The sequence below is a fragment of the Alnus glutinosa genome, chromosome 12 (genome assembly GCF_958979055.1).
Source record: "Alnus glutinosa chromosome 12, dhAlnGlut1.1, whole genome shotgun sequence".
Taxonomy (NCBI): domain Eukaryota; kingdom Viridiplantae; phylum Streptophyta; class Magnoliopsida; order Fagales; family Betulaceae; genus Alnus; species Alnus glutinosa.
In genome coordinates, this window is record NC_084897.1 from 19,464,707 (window position 1) to 19,480,111 (window position 15,405).

The 15,405-nt window shown below is 36.7% G+C and overlaps 2 protein-coding genes across 3 annotated transcripts; both read left to right on the forward strand.

Moving 5' to 3' along the window:
* Positions 1 to 1,347: 1,347 nt before the first annotated feature.
* LOC133852142 (double-stranded RNA-binding protein 2-like) lies at positions 1,348 to 6,922 on the forward strand. The gene is made up of 4 exons (XM_062288823.1): positions 1,348 to 1,572; positions 3,275 to 3,522; positions 5,079 to 5,298; positions 5,509 to 6,922. The coding sequence occupies exons 2-4, from the start codon at positions 3,277 to 3,279 to the stop codon at positions 6,675 to 6,677; spliced, it is 1,635 nt and encodes a 544-aa protein (XP_062144807.1). The 5' UTR covers positions 1,348 to 1,572; positions 3,275 to 3,276; the 3' UTR covers positions 6,678 to 6,922.
* Positions 6,923 to 10,247: 3,325 nt separating this feature from the next.
* On the forward strand, positions 10,248 to 14,403 carry LOC133851515 (probable nucleolar protein 5-2). 2 transcript variants are annotated; one of them, XM_062287959.1, is made up of 9 exons: positions 10,248 to 10,376; positions 10,731 to 10,819; positions 11,007 to 11,048; positions 11,248 to 11,427; positions 11,519 to 11,683; positions 12,329 to 12,529; positions 12,942 to 13,439; positions 13,519 to 13,653; positions 13,732 to 14,403. In XM_062287959.1, exons 2-9 carry the CDS (start codon positions 10,742 to 10,744, stop codon positions 14,188 to 14,190), a joined length of 1,758 nt encoding a protein of 585 aa, XP_062143943.1. In that variant the 5' UTR covers positions 10,248 to 10,376; positions 10,731 to 10,741; the 3' UTR covers positions 14,191 to 14,403. The 2 variants fall into 2 exon arrangements, with proteins under 2 accessions (XP_062143943.1, XP_062143944.1); XM_062287960.1 differs by having other exon boundaries at positions 10,294 to 10,369.
* Positions 14,404 to 15,405: the final 1,002 nt, after the last annotated feature.

The following is a 15,405-nucleotide window of genomic DNA, read 5'->3' on the forward strand; positions in this document are numbered from 1 at the left end:
GAATTGAAGGAAGCAAAATTTGTGATTTTTTCCTTCCACTATTCGTGATTATCTATCTGAATTTTCTTTTACCTTAAATCTTAAGTCCCTACTTACTAATTACTATCACATGCTTTGTTAGAATATGCCTAGTTCTGCACGGCATCAATATTTATGTACTTAATTTATTTTATTTCATTATCTCCAAGTTTTCTAATTTTTTTTAACCTTTATTTTTCCTAAGTGTTACAGTGACCGCACAGCTACCCCAGTTTGTTGTGAGATAGTGTAGTCCTACTACCATCGTCTTGGTGGACTCCCTAAGTTATTCTCTTTATAACAATTGGTATTAGGGCTATAGTTAGCTTATGCTTAAACCAATGCCTTGCTCTTTACGGATTTGGCTTGGCTCTTTGAGCAAAGTTGCATTTGACAACTCATAATTGATGCAACTCTTGTACCTGTGACACTCATGGATTTGTAAAAGGACTCGTGCGAGGGAGAATTAAGTCAATGTGGAAGAGACTCTCACACGAATGAAAGATTTGTTGTGAGTGCACGCGTGAATGTTGTATCACACACTGAGGGAAAAAAAAAAAAAAAAAAAAAAGTGTATAGTTAATATACCTAAGTGGATCCAAACTCATTAGCTTAAAGTATATGCTTTTAAGTTTAGAGTAGTGTCCAAATATGTATATTAATGTATTTTTAATAAACTTCCTAAGCGATTCTCTTCCAAAAACTCATTTCTATAAAAAGTTAGCAGAATAACTATATATATATAAAGAGAGAGAGAGAGAGAGAGAGAGAGAGAGAGAGTCACTTGATAACGGTGCAAGTTTTAAAAAATAATTTGATAAATTTTAAACTTTTTTTTTTAATAAAAAATGAATCCAAAGCCTTGTTAAAACATTTTTCACGTCACATAATTTGAACCTCAGTAAAAACTAAAGGGTTAAATAGCTCATAGATACATATGGTTAGGCCCTAAATCTAATCGTCGTCTTGGTTTTAAAGCGTCACAGGTGGTATCTCTCTTTAATGAATATTTCCAATTTGTACTTTCGTCACTCCTTCGTCTATTTTTTTAACGAATTTTCACGTCACCCACCTAAGAATACTAACACATGTTCTACTTGTCACGTGCACATTTCACAAATGATAATTATGCTTTCAGCTTTCAATGTAGCATAAAATGAGAAAAATAATAATAATAATAATAATAATTAAGAAAAAACAAACAAACAAACGGTACTAGAACGACAACGTTTTTGATGATTTTTCCTCGTACTCCACACAACCCACCACACTCCACACTCTTGGACAGAATAACCACAACAAGGTACAAAAATGACAGAGCTTCCAGTAGTACACACAAAGCATACACTACCCTACACAGTACACACACACACACCTCCATTCCTCGTAAATTTCGCTTCCGTCAGCACGAAAGAGAGAGTTATAGAATGGCGTGAAATATTTCTTGTTTATTCCACTGTCTCTCACTTTCCTGCAAACTTTTTCCCTCACTTTCTCGGGAAAATTTCCGCAACCGAGTCTGGACGGTTTCCGAGGTCAAATTAGACAGCCAAGGTCAGTGCCTTTCTTTCTAGCTCATACCCGGATCATTTCGCTTTCGTTTTCTTTGAGTTTTTGAAGTGCTCTGTCACTGTGTAGTTGCCGAGCTACTTTTGATTTTTGATTTCCTACTATTTTGCAATTCTTTCCAATGATTTTGAGTCGTTTTATTGTGCATTTTTTTATTATTGGGGTATGATCGAAGTGGGTTTTGTGATTATATTGTTGGGTTGGGGTTGGTATGAGCTGTTCTACCTCTGCTTGGTTGCTGAGAAAATGTGGGAAAGAGAAATAAAATTAGACTTGTGTGTGGTGAATTTGACCATGAAGGTCATTCACTCTCTGTTTAGCTCGTGCTTGGATCATTTCCCATTTGTCTTCCTCCTTCCTTTTTTTCAATGGGTTTGGGTTATTTAGTTCTTTTTCTGTTCTTAATTAGGTCTGATCGTAGTGGGTATTGGATATTGTAGATGGGTTTGTTTGGTATTAAGTAGTTCTGCTTTATTACGGAAAAATGTTTTGGAAAAAGGATAAGTATGAAATTTAGCAGTTTAATTATTGAGATACCGTGGAATACACTACTTTGATTTCTTCTTTTCTAACGTTTGTGCTTTTCAAGCATTTTTTCTTTATTTTTTATTTTTGCTGTATATTATCTCATTATTGGTTCTTTTGAGGTGGGTAGTTTAGTATTTGCCCTATGTGTTACTGAGAAAATTTGGGTAAAAGAAGGAAATTACTTACTAAAAGGAAATATGGGGGAAGAAAGAAATTAGGATTTCGTATCTGAGACTCATGATACCGTGAAACTATGAGAACAGAACCTCTATCTTTTTTTTTTTGGTTTTAACAAAACCTCTATCTACTGTATTTTGTAAACTAAGTTATTGATTTTTGTGCTTTTCCTTAGTTTTCTTGGCACCAGTATGGTTTCAATCTTGTTGATTGAGTTCTTTGAAGGAGTTGACGACTGTGGTATTAGGGCTAAGAGAATAGGTACTGACAAAGCTGATAGTTCATGTTTGCTTATTAATATTTGTGTTTAGGTTGATGGTTTGTACGTTTGTGGTGATGGCTTGGCTTCTTTCCTGAAAAAATATGTGAAACCTAAAGAGTTAGTAAATTTGAGTGCAAGAATCTTAGGCTTGTCTGGCTAATGTTGTATTCTGAAAGCTCACATTTGAAATATTTTTGAGAGTCCACCAAAAAAAAATATTGAGAATTGAAAATGGGAAACAGTTTTAAAAACGGAGCTGCTTTTCTGTTTTAATTTTAGGCGAACTATGAAAATGAACGCAGAAAGGCTTGACGATCTTTTGGGAATGAGCACTTTTAAGGAATTTGGAAGAAAAAAAAATGGGCGTCTTTCAGTGAGCTCCACACATGTTTTCCGCATCATTTCCTTTTTCAACTATTTGGTTGTTCAAAGGATAATAGATGAACGGAACTGGAAACTTTTGTTTATTGTTAGTATTTGTTGCTTTGACATCATGGTTTGATAAAGCTTTTTATAGACTCCAAGAATTTGCAAACTATTGCTTTGGGAATTTTTTAAGAAAGGTCTTAAACTTTTTTCTGTAAAAGTTCCCTAATTTTAGTTGGAACACTTCTTGTATGATATACCTGAGGGTTGTCTTTAACAAATCTCTCACCCTGTAAAAACTACGAAAATTTGGATGCCCTTTCAACCGATGTATAAAATTTCATATGCATGCAGACATGTATAAGAACCAATTACAAGAGTTAGCTCAGAGAAGCTGCTTTAACCTACCATCATATTCATGCATCCGGGAAGGACCAGATCATGCCCCTCGATTCAAAGCTACTGTGAATTTTAATGGCGAAACTTTTGAAAGCCCTACCTTCTGCTCTACTCTAAGACAGGCAGAACATGCTGCTGCTGAGGTAGCTCTGAACACACTTGCAGTAAGAGGCCCTTCTAGAGCGTTGGCTGCAAGAGTTCTGGTGAGCATTTAAGCAATCTGTATCACCTCTATTCTTGTTTTTCAAACATATCTTTCTCCTTCTTTGTATTCACAATAGTTTATTGATTTTAATTTAGTAGTTTTTGGGTGCATAGAGATCATAGTGTTGAACTCTTGGGTGAGAGAATTATTGCCTTTGTTTTAGAACAAAACCTTTGATTTTGTTTGTGAAAAGTAAGAAAAATAATATCATAAAGTGTTCGAGTTGCATGATGAGAATAAGAGGAAATAAGAAATAGGATGAAGTATAAAACAACCATAGTAACTGGAGTAGTGTGGAATGCTGGAATGTAAGCACAAATTGTGGGTTTTTAACCCTTAGGGAAGAGATATTGGGAGGCATGTGGAATGCTTTGTAGTTAACAGAACATTAGGTCAAGTGCTTAGAAAGCACTTGTAAGTTATGTGTGGATTCTAGCAATTGTGAGGAATGTCCTTGACTTATAAATTAGAAAGAGATAAGGTAGTAGTGAATTGTAATATTATAAATTTGCAAATTCTAATTGCCATTGGCTAGCCAATTTTAAGCAAGTAGTATTAAATATAAGCACTTCAGAATATAGATGATGTTAAGTTTTCGTTTGTTTTAGCGGTTTTAAAACGTGTGGTTTGAAAAAATAGCGATTTCAAAACACATTAATAAAAACATAATTTTTAAAAACGTAGTTAAGTATTTGGTAAAATTGTGGTTGAGCTTTTAAAATCCTGTTTTTTAAAAAATGCACTGAGACTTTCTACAATTTTGTTTAAAGACATGCATTTGGCCTGCGAAATCGTGGGCCAAACGTACTCTAAACATTATCTTGATAATATCATATAGTTTTCATACACATGTAATTGCCAAAATTAAAGCATGAATACAAGACAAAATAAAAACTTTATCAAAACGTACAGCTTACACCCCTACAAGGATTCCTGAAAATTTGGCCACCTTGGATTTTCATGTAATGCTTATGCAAAATGTAAGAACCATGTTTTTCTCATTAGATCTGCACATTGCATGTATGTGTGTCACTTTACTTTGTGACACGAACTGTTTTTGGGTTGGATTTAATAGTGACACTTGAACATTTCTTCTCCTAGACCAAATCCTACCAGTAGACACTAAGCTAAATTTCAAATGAATACTGACTCCAGCACCTGTCTCCACCCTACCCTTGCAACTAGAACTCTCATCATAACTGCGTTGTAATTTCCTAAATTTCCGATCATCTCTTTTTTATTCGTTTTATCCTGCTCTCTAGACTTCTCTCAGAGAGTATGCAATTATTGGTGAATGGAAGGTTCACACAAACTTGAGTTGATAATATAGCAGGAAAAGAGATACAAGAGAACTGATTCAAGCTATTTGATAAATTTGGTCCTCTCTTCTTGTGGTGAACTCTATACCATATAGCCTGCTTGTCACTTTTTCCCTTTCCTGATATGTAATCGTAGATTCGTAGATTTATTTACTGTAATTGTCTTTAACTTGCATGCAATCTGCCATCTTGAAATTAAAGGTCATATAATTATTTTTTTCGTGTGCTCTTGCAGGATGAAACGGGAGTTTATAAGAATTTGCTTCAGGAGACTGCTCACAGAGCTGGGTTAAAACTTCCTGTTTATAGCACTGTTCGATCTGGACCAGGCCATGTTCCTGTTTTCTCATGTACGGTTGAGCTTGCAGGAATGAGCTTTACAGGTGAACCATCTAGGACCAAGAAACAAGCTCAAAAAAATGCTGCCATGGCTGCTTGGTCTGCCTTAAAAAAATGTGAGAATGTCTCTTTGTCTCTTTCTCTATTTATCTTTCTTCATAGTGCTCAATTTTTTTTAGAATCATACTGTCACTGTTTAGCTGTGCTGTAAGAATGCCTCTCGCACTCCTTACACATGTTAATTTGGGTTTGCTTGAATATCTTCTTCTTTCTTTTCTTTTTTTGAAAATGCTTGAATATCTAATTACTTCACATGACATGTGTAGTGCCTCAAAGTCACTTATCTTCCCCTACTTCTCCATCACTGGAGTCTAAAGCCAATGAAGAACAGGAACAAGTGACCATTGCTCGTGTTCTTGCAAGTTTACGACCATCAGAGTCTAGTCAGTCTGCGGAAAATTATCACCGACGTGGTCAGCAAAGATCCACTCCCGTCTTATGGGGATCAACCCAGCCAACCCCAAGCTTATACCCTATGCGATGCCAGAACTGGGCATACTCTAGTTTTTCCCCGGAGATGGCCATGTACCAAATCTGGCAGCAAGAACAATTTTTACAGCGGCAAAACCACCTGTTGGCACTTACCGTTCCAGCAGTTAGTCCATCAGCTCCTCAGATTTATCCGTTTGTGCAATCCATGCTCCAGCCAGACCACTGTCTATATTTTCCAGGAAGAGAACTCGAGTCAATCCCAATGGGACCCAAAATTACAATTGCTACCTCAGGCCCATCATTCTGCTTCTCAAACCATTTGGTTCCTAGTTCAATCAGGGGCCGGTCCACGGTAACTATTCAAGAGATACAGGAGGAGAAATCAGAAGAGTCATCCAAGTACTCTCCATCTCGAGTTCCTGAAGCCCCTAGTGTTGGCAACAGTGGTGGTACTGAACCGCAAATCCCAGAAACAGTTCAGGGGGATAACAAGCAGAGCTTTAGTGGGATAGAAAGCAAAATTAGAAATCTTCAGCTAGAAGGGAACCAAACAGGACAATTTGAATATGCTTCTCATAGGAGCATCGATTCTGGATTTAAGCCGATTGAGTTTCAATTACAAAACCCTTCATGTATGTACTCTTCTTGGCCTAATCTCAGACCCCAATATCCACCAAGAGGAAGTTCCCACAGTACTTTTCGACCACCTTCATCTGCAGGTGCTCCGGTGAGGATCAAAACCGTACGCCCCAATTCGTTGATGGGATTTAGACCACAAAACATGTCATCGCCTGGGGCTGCTCCGCCAAGAATGCGAACCGGGGTTCCTTCATGTTCAACCAGACCACCTGAAAGATTGGACCTTGGAGGAGTGCCTCCTGCTTTCATGGCACCAGCTGTTCGAATCAGATCGGTTGTGCCAGTCTGCTCAGCTCCACCGGTGAGAAAGATGCCGAGCTCCGCTGCCGATGGAGGATCAGAAAACAAGGAAAGAAAGATTTAGAACTGGAAGATTTGTCAAGAGCAGGTTGAGAGTTCGGGAAGCCTAGGATATGAAAGTAGTATAGATACTAAAAGAACAAGAGTCTCTCTTTCTCTTGTATTTTCACTATGCAAATTATGGTGGTTTTTGAGAGGCCATTAATGCTTCATAGTAATTAGAATAAATGGCAGTTTGATAATCGGTGTAAATGTGAATTTTATATTGCTTGAGCTTTATCAGTATTGATCCATTTATTTATTTATTTCTATATGTATACTTCATATCACGATGTATTGTTTTATACTGATCTGCTTTTCGTTATCAAATCAACTCGCTTCTCTGTTTCAAACCATCCGATTGTTAAAATTTTTTATTTTTTATTATTTTTTTTTTTTTGGGGTTAAGAATCAGATTTGGTGAGAAAATTTTAGTCCAAAAATTAAACGATGGCTGGACCTCAAAAATTGAGCTAATATCAAACGTCAAAGAGCCATGTGTACATGCTAACCTTTGCTCGGCTTGATTTACAGCCTTACTTTTCGATCATCGCTACAATATCTCGCAAGCGATTTTATGGGTAATATTTTATTTTAAAGAAATGTTTGATATTCTAGTACTTTTTTCTTTTTTTTTCTTCAGAATATGGTTTCAAAATAAGATTGTGACACATTTCTCAAAATGAAAAATCTCATGGAATTGTGACATATCACGTTGGAGTAAAATTTGTGAGTCAAATTTAGAGTAAAATTAGTACAAAAGATAAAATAAAAAAAAATTATGAAAAATTTGTTGAAGTGGACTTTTTTTTTTTTTTTTTTTTTTTGAGTTTTTTTGCTAAATTTTGGTAAAATATTTGAAATGAAGAGGTAACTGGGATGCTCTAATCATAAAAACTCTGTGTCATCTCGTGCCTCTGCACTCAACTTGTGTCTCTTCTTCTTCTTCGTTCAAGCGTCAAACTCGTCTTCAATGGAGATTTCAACCAGCATCCCACACCTACCGCACCTCCCACGCGGCACCATGTCAACCCCCCTCCCATGAGTTCGATAGCTGCTCTGTTTTTCTATCAGAATCTTATCCATCGCCACCCAAGGCCCCCTTGTTTCTCCACTTCATCTTTCTCTCGCAAATGCCCGATTTGCCTCTTCAACCGCGATCCACCCCCATGAACGCCAGCCACCACGTCAGATTTGCACAGCACTCAGCTCTGAGCCCCTCTTTTTCTTGCTCGTCATCTCTCAGCTCAATCCCTCTCTGACGCTCTCATCTCTCCCTGTCACCATGCTTGGTGACCGGTGAAGGGCTGAAATAGAACGGATCGAGGAAACAGGGTGTGCCTATCGTAATGTTCAGAAGGAGAAACAGAAGGGATGGGGGCTTGAGTTTTCTACATCTTGCTTGACGAAGAGAGAGAGAGTAAAAGAAATGACAAAAAAAAAAAAAAAAAAAGCCCCCCAAGTTGTCGGCTATTTTCACTTTAGCTACCAAAGTTAAAAAAATTGTAATGTACCCTCTCTAAACCCATGCTGGGGTGGCCCAAAGGCCAACCCCAGAGGTTGCTGGAGGTAGCGAGCGGCCACTCCCTGGTGCCGAGGGTGGCCTTCGAGCCACCCCTTAGTATTTTCCTTCTTTTTTTAAAATTTTTTTTTAAATAAATAAATATCTTTGTTTTATTTATTTTTATTAGATTTTATAATTTTTTATTTTTAATGGACACGTATCAACTTTCTATTGGAGGTCCCCAAAAGAGCAAAATGACATCGTTTTAAAATGGTCAAAATTCCGTCTGTCTTGACAATCAAACCAGACGAAGTGCTTGAATTGAAATTTTTTGAAACTTTGAGGGGGTATATTGCAATATTTTAAACTTTGGTAGCCAAATTGAAAATAGCCAACAACTTTAAGGGGGTGAATTGTATTTAACCCACTAAGGGTTAAATATCTTACACTTCCATGTATTTTAAAAATTTTATTTTTTGTCGCTTTAATTTTCATTTTTTTTTTCAATACTTGTGATATGAAAAGACGGAGATTGTACCTTTGTCAGTCCAAAACTGACGAATTTTCATGTCAGCAACATGTGGCACCATGAAAATTGTGACACATGGCCCCATACTTTTTTTAATTTTCTTTTTTATATTTTGATACTTTAAAAAAAAAAAAAAAAAAATTGTAGGAGTGGCTGACCTCATTTGGCCTAGGGGTGGTTTGACCACCCCAATAGCCAACGTGAAAGAAAAAAAAAAAAAAAAAAAAAAAAAGAAAAAAAAAAGAAAAAGATTTTACACTTAAGGGTGGTCGAACCACCCGCATGCCAAATAAGGGTGTCCGAGCCACCTCCAAGCCAAATGGTGGTGGTTTTGACCACCCCCATGTAGCCCAAAGAGGTGGCTCAGCTACCACCCCTACAATTTTTTTTTTTTTTTTTGAAAAAAAAAAAACTTTTAAAAAAATTGTGCAGCCACGTGTCGCATACGTAAAAATCCATTAGTTTTGGATAAAAAAATGGACGAAGATACCATCTTCGTCTTTTCCTATAACACAAGTACTACCTATGAAAAAAATAAAAACTGAGGAAGCAAAAAATAAAGTTTTTAAATCACAGGGTACAAAAATGTATTTGACCCAAAAACTAAAGTAAAAATAAAAAAAATAATATTTTAATGGTTTCTTTCCTATATTTAGAGAAAATTGTTGGGTAGGTACTGTGAATACTCTTAGGCAGAATAGTTGATTAAATAATAAGGGTGAGTTTGACATTGAGATTTCATAAATAAAACGTATAATTTAAAACCAAATCGTAAAAAATGAATCATTTGAAATTGCGTTTTTAAAAAAAAATTACAATTTAAAAACATAGAAAATTTACATTTTCAAATCACAGGTAAGGAGATGTTTTTTGAAAATGTACAATTTTAAAATATAAATTGCTACAATTTTAAAATATAAATTGAGGGTGGGGGATTCATAAGAAATGATCCCTACACTCATTTCTCATATTTTATTATTTTTTTACCAGCCACGTCAGCTTGTTGTAGGGCTGTTGTGAGAAATAAGTGTATGGATCATTTCTCGGGATTCATACATTTCTGTATGAGAAATGATCCCTACACTCATTTTTCACAACAGTCCCACAACAAGCTGACGTAGCTGGTAATATTTTATTATTTTTTTACAAAAAGAAAACAAAACAAAACAAAAAAATAATAAAATATTACCAGCCACGTCAGCTTGTTGTGAAGCTGTTGTGAAAAATGAGTGTAGGGATCATTTCTCTTTCTGTATCTAGGGGAGAAATAATCCCTACACTATTTTCTCACAACAGTTCCACAACAAGCTGACGTGGTTGGTAATATTTTATTATTTTTTTACAAAAAGAAAAGAAAACAAAACAAAAAAAAATAATAAAATATTACCAGCCACGTCAGCTTGTTGTGGGGCTGTTGTGAGAAATGAGTGTATGGATCATTTCTCGTATCCAGGGTTGCTTAGGTGGCAGAGTGGGGTAGGTTTGAGAATTGCGGACCTTGGGCTGGATTAGGTTTGGGAATTGCGGACCTTGGGCTGGACCCCAACCCGGCCCGGCTTTCCAGCACTATATTAACAACATAAAGCTCACCTTAAACCCTAGGCTAGACCCTTTCTTCTTCTTCTTCTTCTTCTTCTTCTTCCTCGTTTTCTCTCTTTCTCTCACAAAGGCAGCAGAGAAAGTGGTAACTGGTAAGCATCTAGGGCTTCTTCTTCTCAACCAAACCGGAGGCTCTCTCTCTCTCTCTCTCTCTCTCTCTCTCTTATATTTCTTGTGCTTATATGTGTGTCTGTATATGCATTGGTTTCTTTGTGTGACTTTTTTTTTTTGCAAAATTTTGTGGAAGCTAGAGTTTCATTGTGAACGAGTTTTGCTTATTGTGATCAGGGCTGTAATGGGTTAAGCTTATTACTGTAATCAAAAACCTAAAAATGTGATCTTTTTAGCTTGGCGTATATAAAGGGCTGTATCTATGTATGTATGATTTGGGGGTGAAGTTTTACTGAACTAGGAACTGATTTTTGTGTATTGGGGTTGCTTTTCAGAAAGTTGAAAAATGATTCTGTTATTCGAAACTCCGGCGGGGTTCGCCCTCTTCAAGGTTTTGGATGAAGGGAGGCTTAACAAAGTTGAGGTACTTTCTACACTCTGCTTGGTTGCGGGAAAACTAAAGGAAAATTTTGTCCGAGATGGATTTTGCGATTTAAGATTTATGTTTGCTTTTCGAATAATGAAAAGTTTACCTCAAGAAAAAAAGTATCCGCGTTGGGAAAAGTTCTCTACTTTTTCATTTGTGCTAATTTATATGATTTGTGTTGCAGGACTTATGGAAGGAATTTTCCAGTCCAGAGACAGCTAGACAGGTACTAATCTCTCCGTGTCTATATATTGTTCTCTCCTAAACAAGAAGCGCATAACTTGGTAGAAGGAAACTCTCTTTAACGTACTTCCCTCAAATACTGTTTCTCGTGCTCGAAAATTAGACCCATTAGCAATTTGTGTTTTAGACCTATGTATGTTCTTGCTTGTGAATATGATTTTTGGTCTTGTATCAAACACTAGGTGGTGAAGTTGAAAGCATTTTCCAAGTTTGAGAATACGTCTGAAGCTTTGGAAGCAGCGACTTTGTTGATTGATAGCAAGCCCAGCAAGGGACTGCGCAAGTTCTTGCGTTCTCATTGTGATGGTGAAACACTAGCTGTAGCTGATTCAAAGCTTGGGAACATTATCAAGGACAAACTGGTATGTGGAAACTTTCCAATGAAAACCAGATGTGTTCTGCAATTTAGTATTGTTTTAAGTTTTAAGTGATGGAGCGGTTATTTTCTTGCAGAAAATTGAATGTGTCCACAACCAAGCTGTGATGGAGTTGATGAGAGGCGTCAGAACTCAGATGACAGAGCTCATATCCGGCCTTGGCGTTCAAGACTTGGCACCAATGAGCTTGGGTTTGTCTCATAGCTTATCTAGATACAAACTGAAGTTCAGTGCTGACAAGGTGTGTCTATTTTTATTTCTAATGAGTGGCGCTTGGAGATGATAATTAAGATTGCTTTTATGGTCGTTGTTACTGCTGAGTACATTTGTTAGTTTTTGGGACAAAGGTTGTGGATGTAACACCCACCAATGTGAAGTGTATCACGATATTAGCTTTTGATGCAATGTTTATTGGTGACTTTAACTACCCATTTATGATTGATTCTAGAAAAATCATCTGTAGAAAGAATATGAACTCTGTTGAATATGCACTTTTTAGTTGGTAAAGCAGCAGGAAATGGTTTTGAACTGAAAGGTGAGTTTACAAGATTGTAGTTTGACTGGTCTGGGAATGATTCTGTGCTTGTTGGCCATTAACTACTGGAAACTTGAGTGAGAGTTTGAGGACCTGTTGCTTGAGTAGTTTACTGTCACTTGAAGAGCTGTTAATCCTTGTGAAGATGGGCTATTAGCTTGATGAATATATGATAACTATCAGTTCAATTTCAGTTTGTACAAGCTCTCATGAGCTATACTACAAAGAGAATGTTTTGGACTTTCTGTTGTGGCTGGTCAGAATTTGTATTATCTTGAATAAGCAATTAATGAAATTTTGCAGGAATGCTGTTCCTTCAACTCTGATATATAAATATTGCTTTTTTCCTAGGTGGATACCATGATCATTCAGGCTATTGGTTTGCTTGATGATCTTGACAAAGAGTTGAATACATATGCAATGAGGGTGAGAGAATGGTATGGTTGGCATTTTCCGGAGCTCACTAAGATTGTCCAGGACAACATTCTTTATGCGAGGACGGTGAAGCTCATGGGTGACCGTGTTAATGCTGCAAAGCTTGATTTTTCTGAGGTAGAATTTCTCATTTTCTTTTTAAAGTATTTAAGATGCTCCCTATATTTTTTTCCCCTTGTGTACCATTAACCTTATAGACATCTGAAATCCCAGTCCCCACCCCATTCACATGATACTATTGTTATTATTATTAATACTTATGATATTTTTATTGTTGTTATTTTTATTATCAATTCTTGTCTGAAACCCATATGGATCTTGACTAGTGGTTTCACCTGCAAATGTCATGCTACTAACGAGTTACCTGAAAGTGTAGTATGAACACGCTTAAATGAACATACCTCACCAAGGAAAAGCATGGATATTGGACCATAAGGACAATGGTGATAATATATTTTTATCTGATTAAAGAAAATGAAGATGATAGTCATTGAAGTTTATTTTATTTTGATTGCTTAAAATATTACAGATAGTGCAAGAGGAGGTTGAAGCAGAATTGAAGGAAGCAGCTATGATTTCGATGGGAACTGAAGTTAGTGATCTTGATTTAGCTAATATCAGAGAGCTATGTGACCAGGTTCTCTCACTTTCCGAGTACAGAGCTCAACTCTATGATTATTTAAAAAACAGGATGAACACCATTGCACCAAATTTGACTGCACTTGTTGGAGAGCTTGTTGGTGCTCGCCTTATAGCCCACGGGGGTAGCTTGTTGAATCTTGCAAAGCAGCCTGGTAGCACTGTTCAGATTCTTGGCGCTGAAAAGGCTCTCTTCAGAGCCCTGAAAACTAAGCATGCTACTCCCAAATATGGGCTTATTTACCATGCATCCTTGATTGGTCAGGCACCACCAAAGCTTAAGGGAAAAATTTCTCGGTCACTTGCTGCAAAATCTGCATTGGCAATTAGATATGATGCTCTTGGAGATGGTCAAGATAACTCTATGGGCCTGGAGAACCGAGCCAAGGTACTTATGCACCAATTTGTCTGGTACTGTCCTGATCTTTTATTGAAAGCATTCTCTTACGTTGCACCATTTTTGACAGCTTGAAGCACGTTTAAGGAATCTTGAAGGCAGAGAATTGGGTCGTTCTGCTGGGTCAGCCAAAGGCAAACCTAAGATAGAAGTCTATGATAAGGATCGAAAGAAGGGAGCTGGTGGACTGATAACTGCTGCCAAGGTTTGAAATCTGTTTTGTATATGTTACATAGTTTTGCCCCTTGTTTTCAGATGCTCATTGGCTGCCAATTGTATGTAGACATATAATCCTTCAGCGGATTCTGTTCTTGGGCAAACGGCAAATACTGCTGCTGACAACGAGGAGGAAACAGTCCCAAAGAAAAGGAAAGCAGAGAGACTGTCTCAGACTGGAGAAGCAACAGAGGAGGCTCCTGCTACTGGTGAAGATAAGAAGAAAAAGGATAAAAAAGAGAAGAAGAAGAAGAAGAAAGCTGATGAGGGGGACACAGCTACGCCAACTAATGGAAATGACCATGTGGAACAAGAAGTTGAAGAGGTGGTGACAAAGGAAAAGAAGGAAAAAAAGAAAAAGAAGAAACATTCAGCGGAGGATGCTGGGGCACAGAATGGGGATGAGAATGTTGACTCCGGTGAAAAGAAGAAGAAGAAGAGAAAGCATGCTGAACAAGAAGAAGAAGAATCTGAAGCGCCGAGCAAGAAGAAAGAGAAGAAAAAGAAGAAGAAAAGTGAGGATTGAGAAGTTCTGGATGGCCAACCAAACAATTTTGATTAATTTAGGTTGCCAACTCGGTACTTCTATCTGTAAAATTCATTTTTGGGAGCGTCATCCTTTTCCTAGTGTGGTTTATATGTTATTTCTAATGTATTTCTAATCTCTTATGGACATGAATGCAAGGTAAGGGAGAGGACAGAATGTTATATTTGGCGATATCCAGTTGATTTAGATTAATGTTGGTTTTGTCTCAGGTACATTTTCAGTCAGAGTTCTGCACCTTTGTGGTAAGATTTCATTTCTGACTATTGTAAAACAACAGAGCCTTAATTTTTTAAGTTAGGCGAATATTCCAGTAATTGCAGGGTGATCATAATGAGACATATTACATGTACATTTTTTATATATTTCTTTTCTAAATCAACCATTAGATCTGTATGATTCACATGTGAGTTTTCGTAGATTTTACAGATTTAATGGTTAATTTAGAAAAAAGATGTCATTTCTCAATCAAAACATATAAGAAGTATCAGTCTAATTTTTGTTTTGTTTTTCTTTGGTTTGGTAATTTGGTCATGGATGATCTCATTCATCACCATATATTATGGGAGGTAGCAGTTCCAATAGGTACAAGTGACATTGCCAGTTAATGTTAATTATTGGAGCAAGTTTTAACACTAAAAGTAGTGCTTTTGAATCAGGCTAATTTGTGCAAGTTGTGAGGGGTTGATTTAAGAAGGCAATAATCCAAGCTCCAATCCACCCGTAGGGTGTGGCTTGGGGTGTTAAGATTGCACGAGTCTTCTATGTTCTTTTCTTTCGGATAATATTATATAATTTGAAAACTACGAAGCAAAAGATGGTTGGTATTGCTGGATTTTGAATTCCTTTTGAGCGTGTTGATAATGGAGATTCTCTCAATCTTTTGATGAGACGGTCTAGATAGAAGATTAGATAGTAGTCATATTTGACTGAACATCACCATGAATTTAGGAGAAGATTTGGGTAGAAAGGTTAGATAAATGATTGGAAAGAAAATGAGAAATTATATATATATATATATATATATATATATATATATATATATATATATATATATATATATTCTAGATTGTCTTTTATATCTTGGCAGACTTGGCGTACCCTAGCCCCCAATCCCACTTTCCATTAATCATGCATAGTGTCATGACAAATTGGTATCTGTTCAGAAAAATTATGATTATCTAATTAAAATTTTAA

Excerpts from the sequence above, each read along its gene's own strand:
- LOC133852142 (XM_062288823.1), top strand. The coding sequence starts at position 3,277 with ATGTATAAGAACCAATTACAAGAGTTAGCTCAGAGAAGCTGCTTTAAC. Across the intron at positions 3,523-5,078 it reads CGTTGGCTGCAAGAGTTCTG|GATGAAACGGGAGTTTATAA; the intron begins GTGAGCATTTAA and ends GTGCTCTTGCAG. Across the intron at positions 5,299-5,508 it reads TTGGTCTGCCTTAAAAAAAT|TGCCTCAAAGTCACTTATCT; the intron begins GTGAGAATGTCT and ends TGACATGTGTAG.
- LOC133851515 (XM_062287959.1), top strand. The coding sequence starts at position 10,742 with ATGATTCTGTTATTCGAAACTCCGGCGGGGTTCGCCCTCTTCAAGGTT. Across the intron at positions 11,684-12,328 it reads TGAAGTTCAGTGCTGACAAG|GTGGATACCATGATCATTCA; the intron begins GTGTGTCTATTT and ends CTTTTTTCCTAG. Across the intron at positions 12,530-12,941 it reads CAAAGCTTGATTTTTCTGAG|ATAGTGCAAGAGGAGGTTGA; the intron begins GTAGAATTTCTC and ends AAAATATTACAG.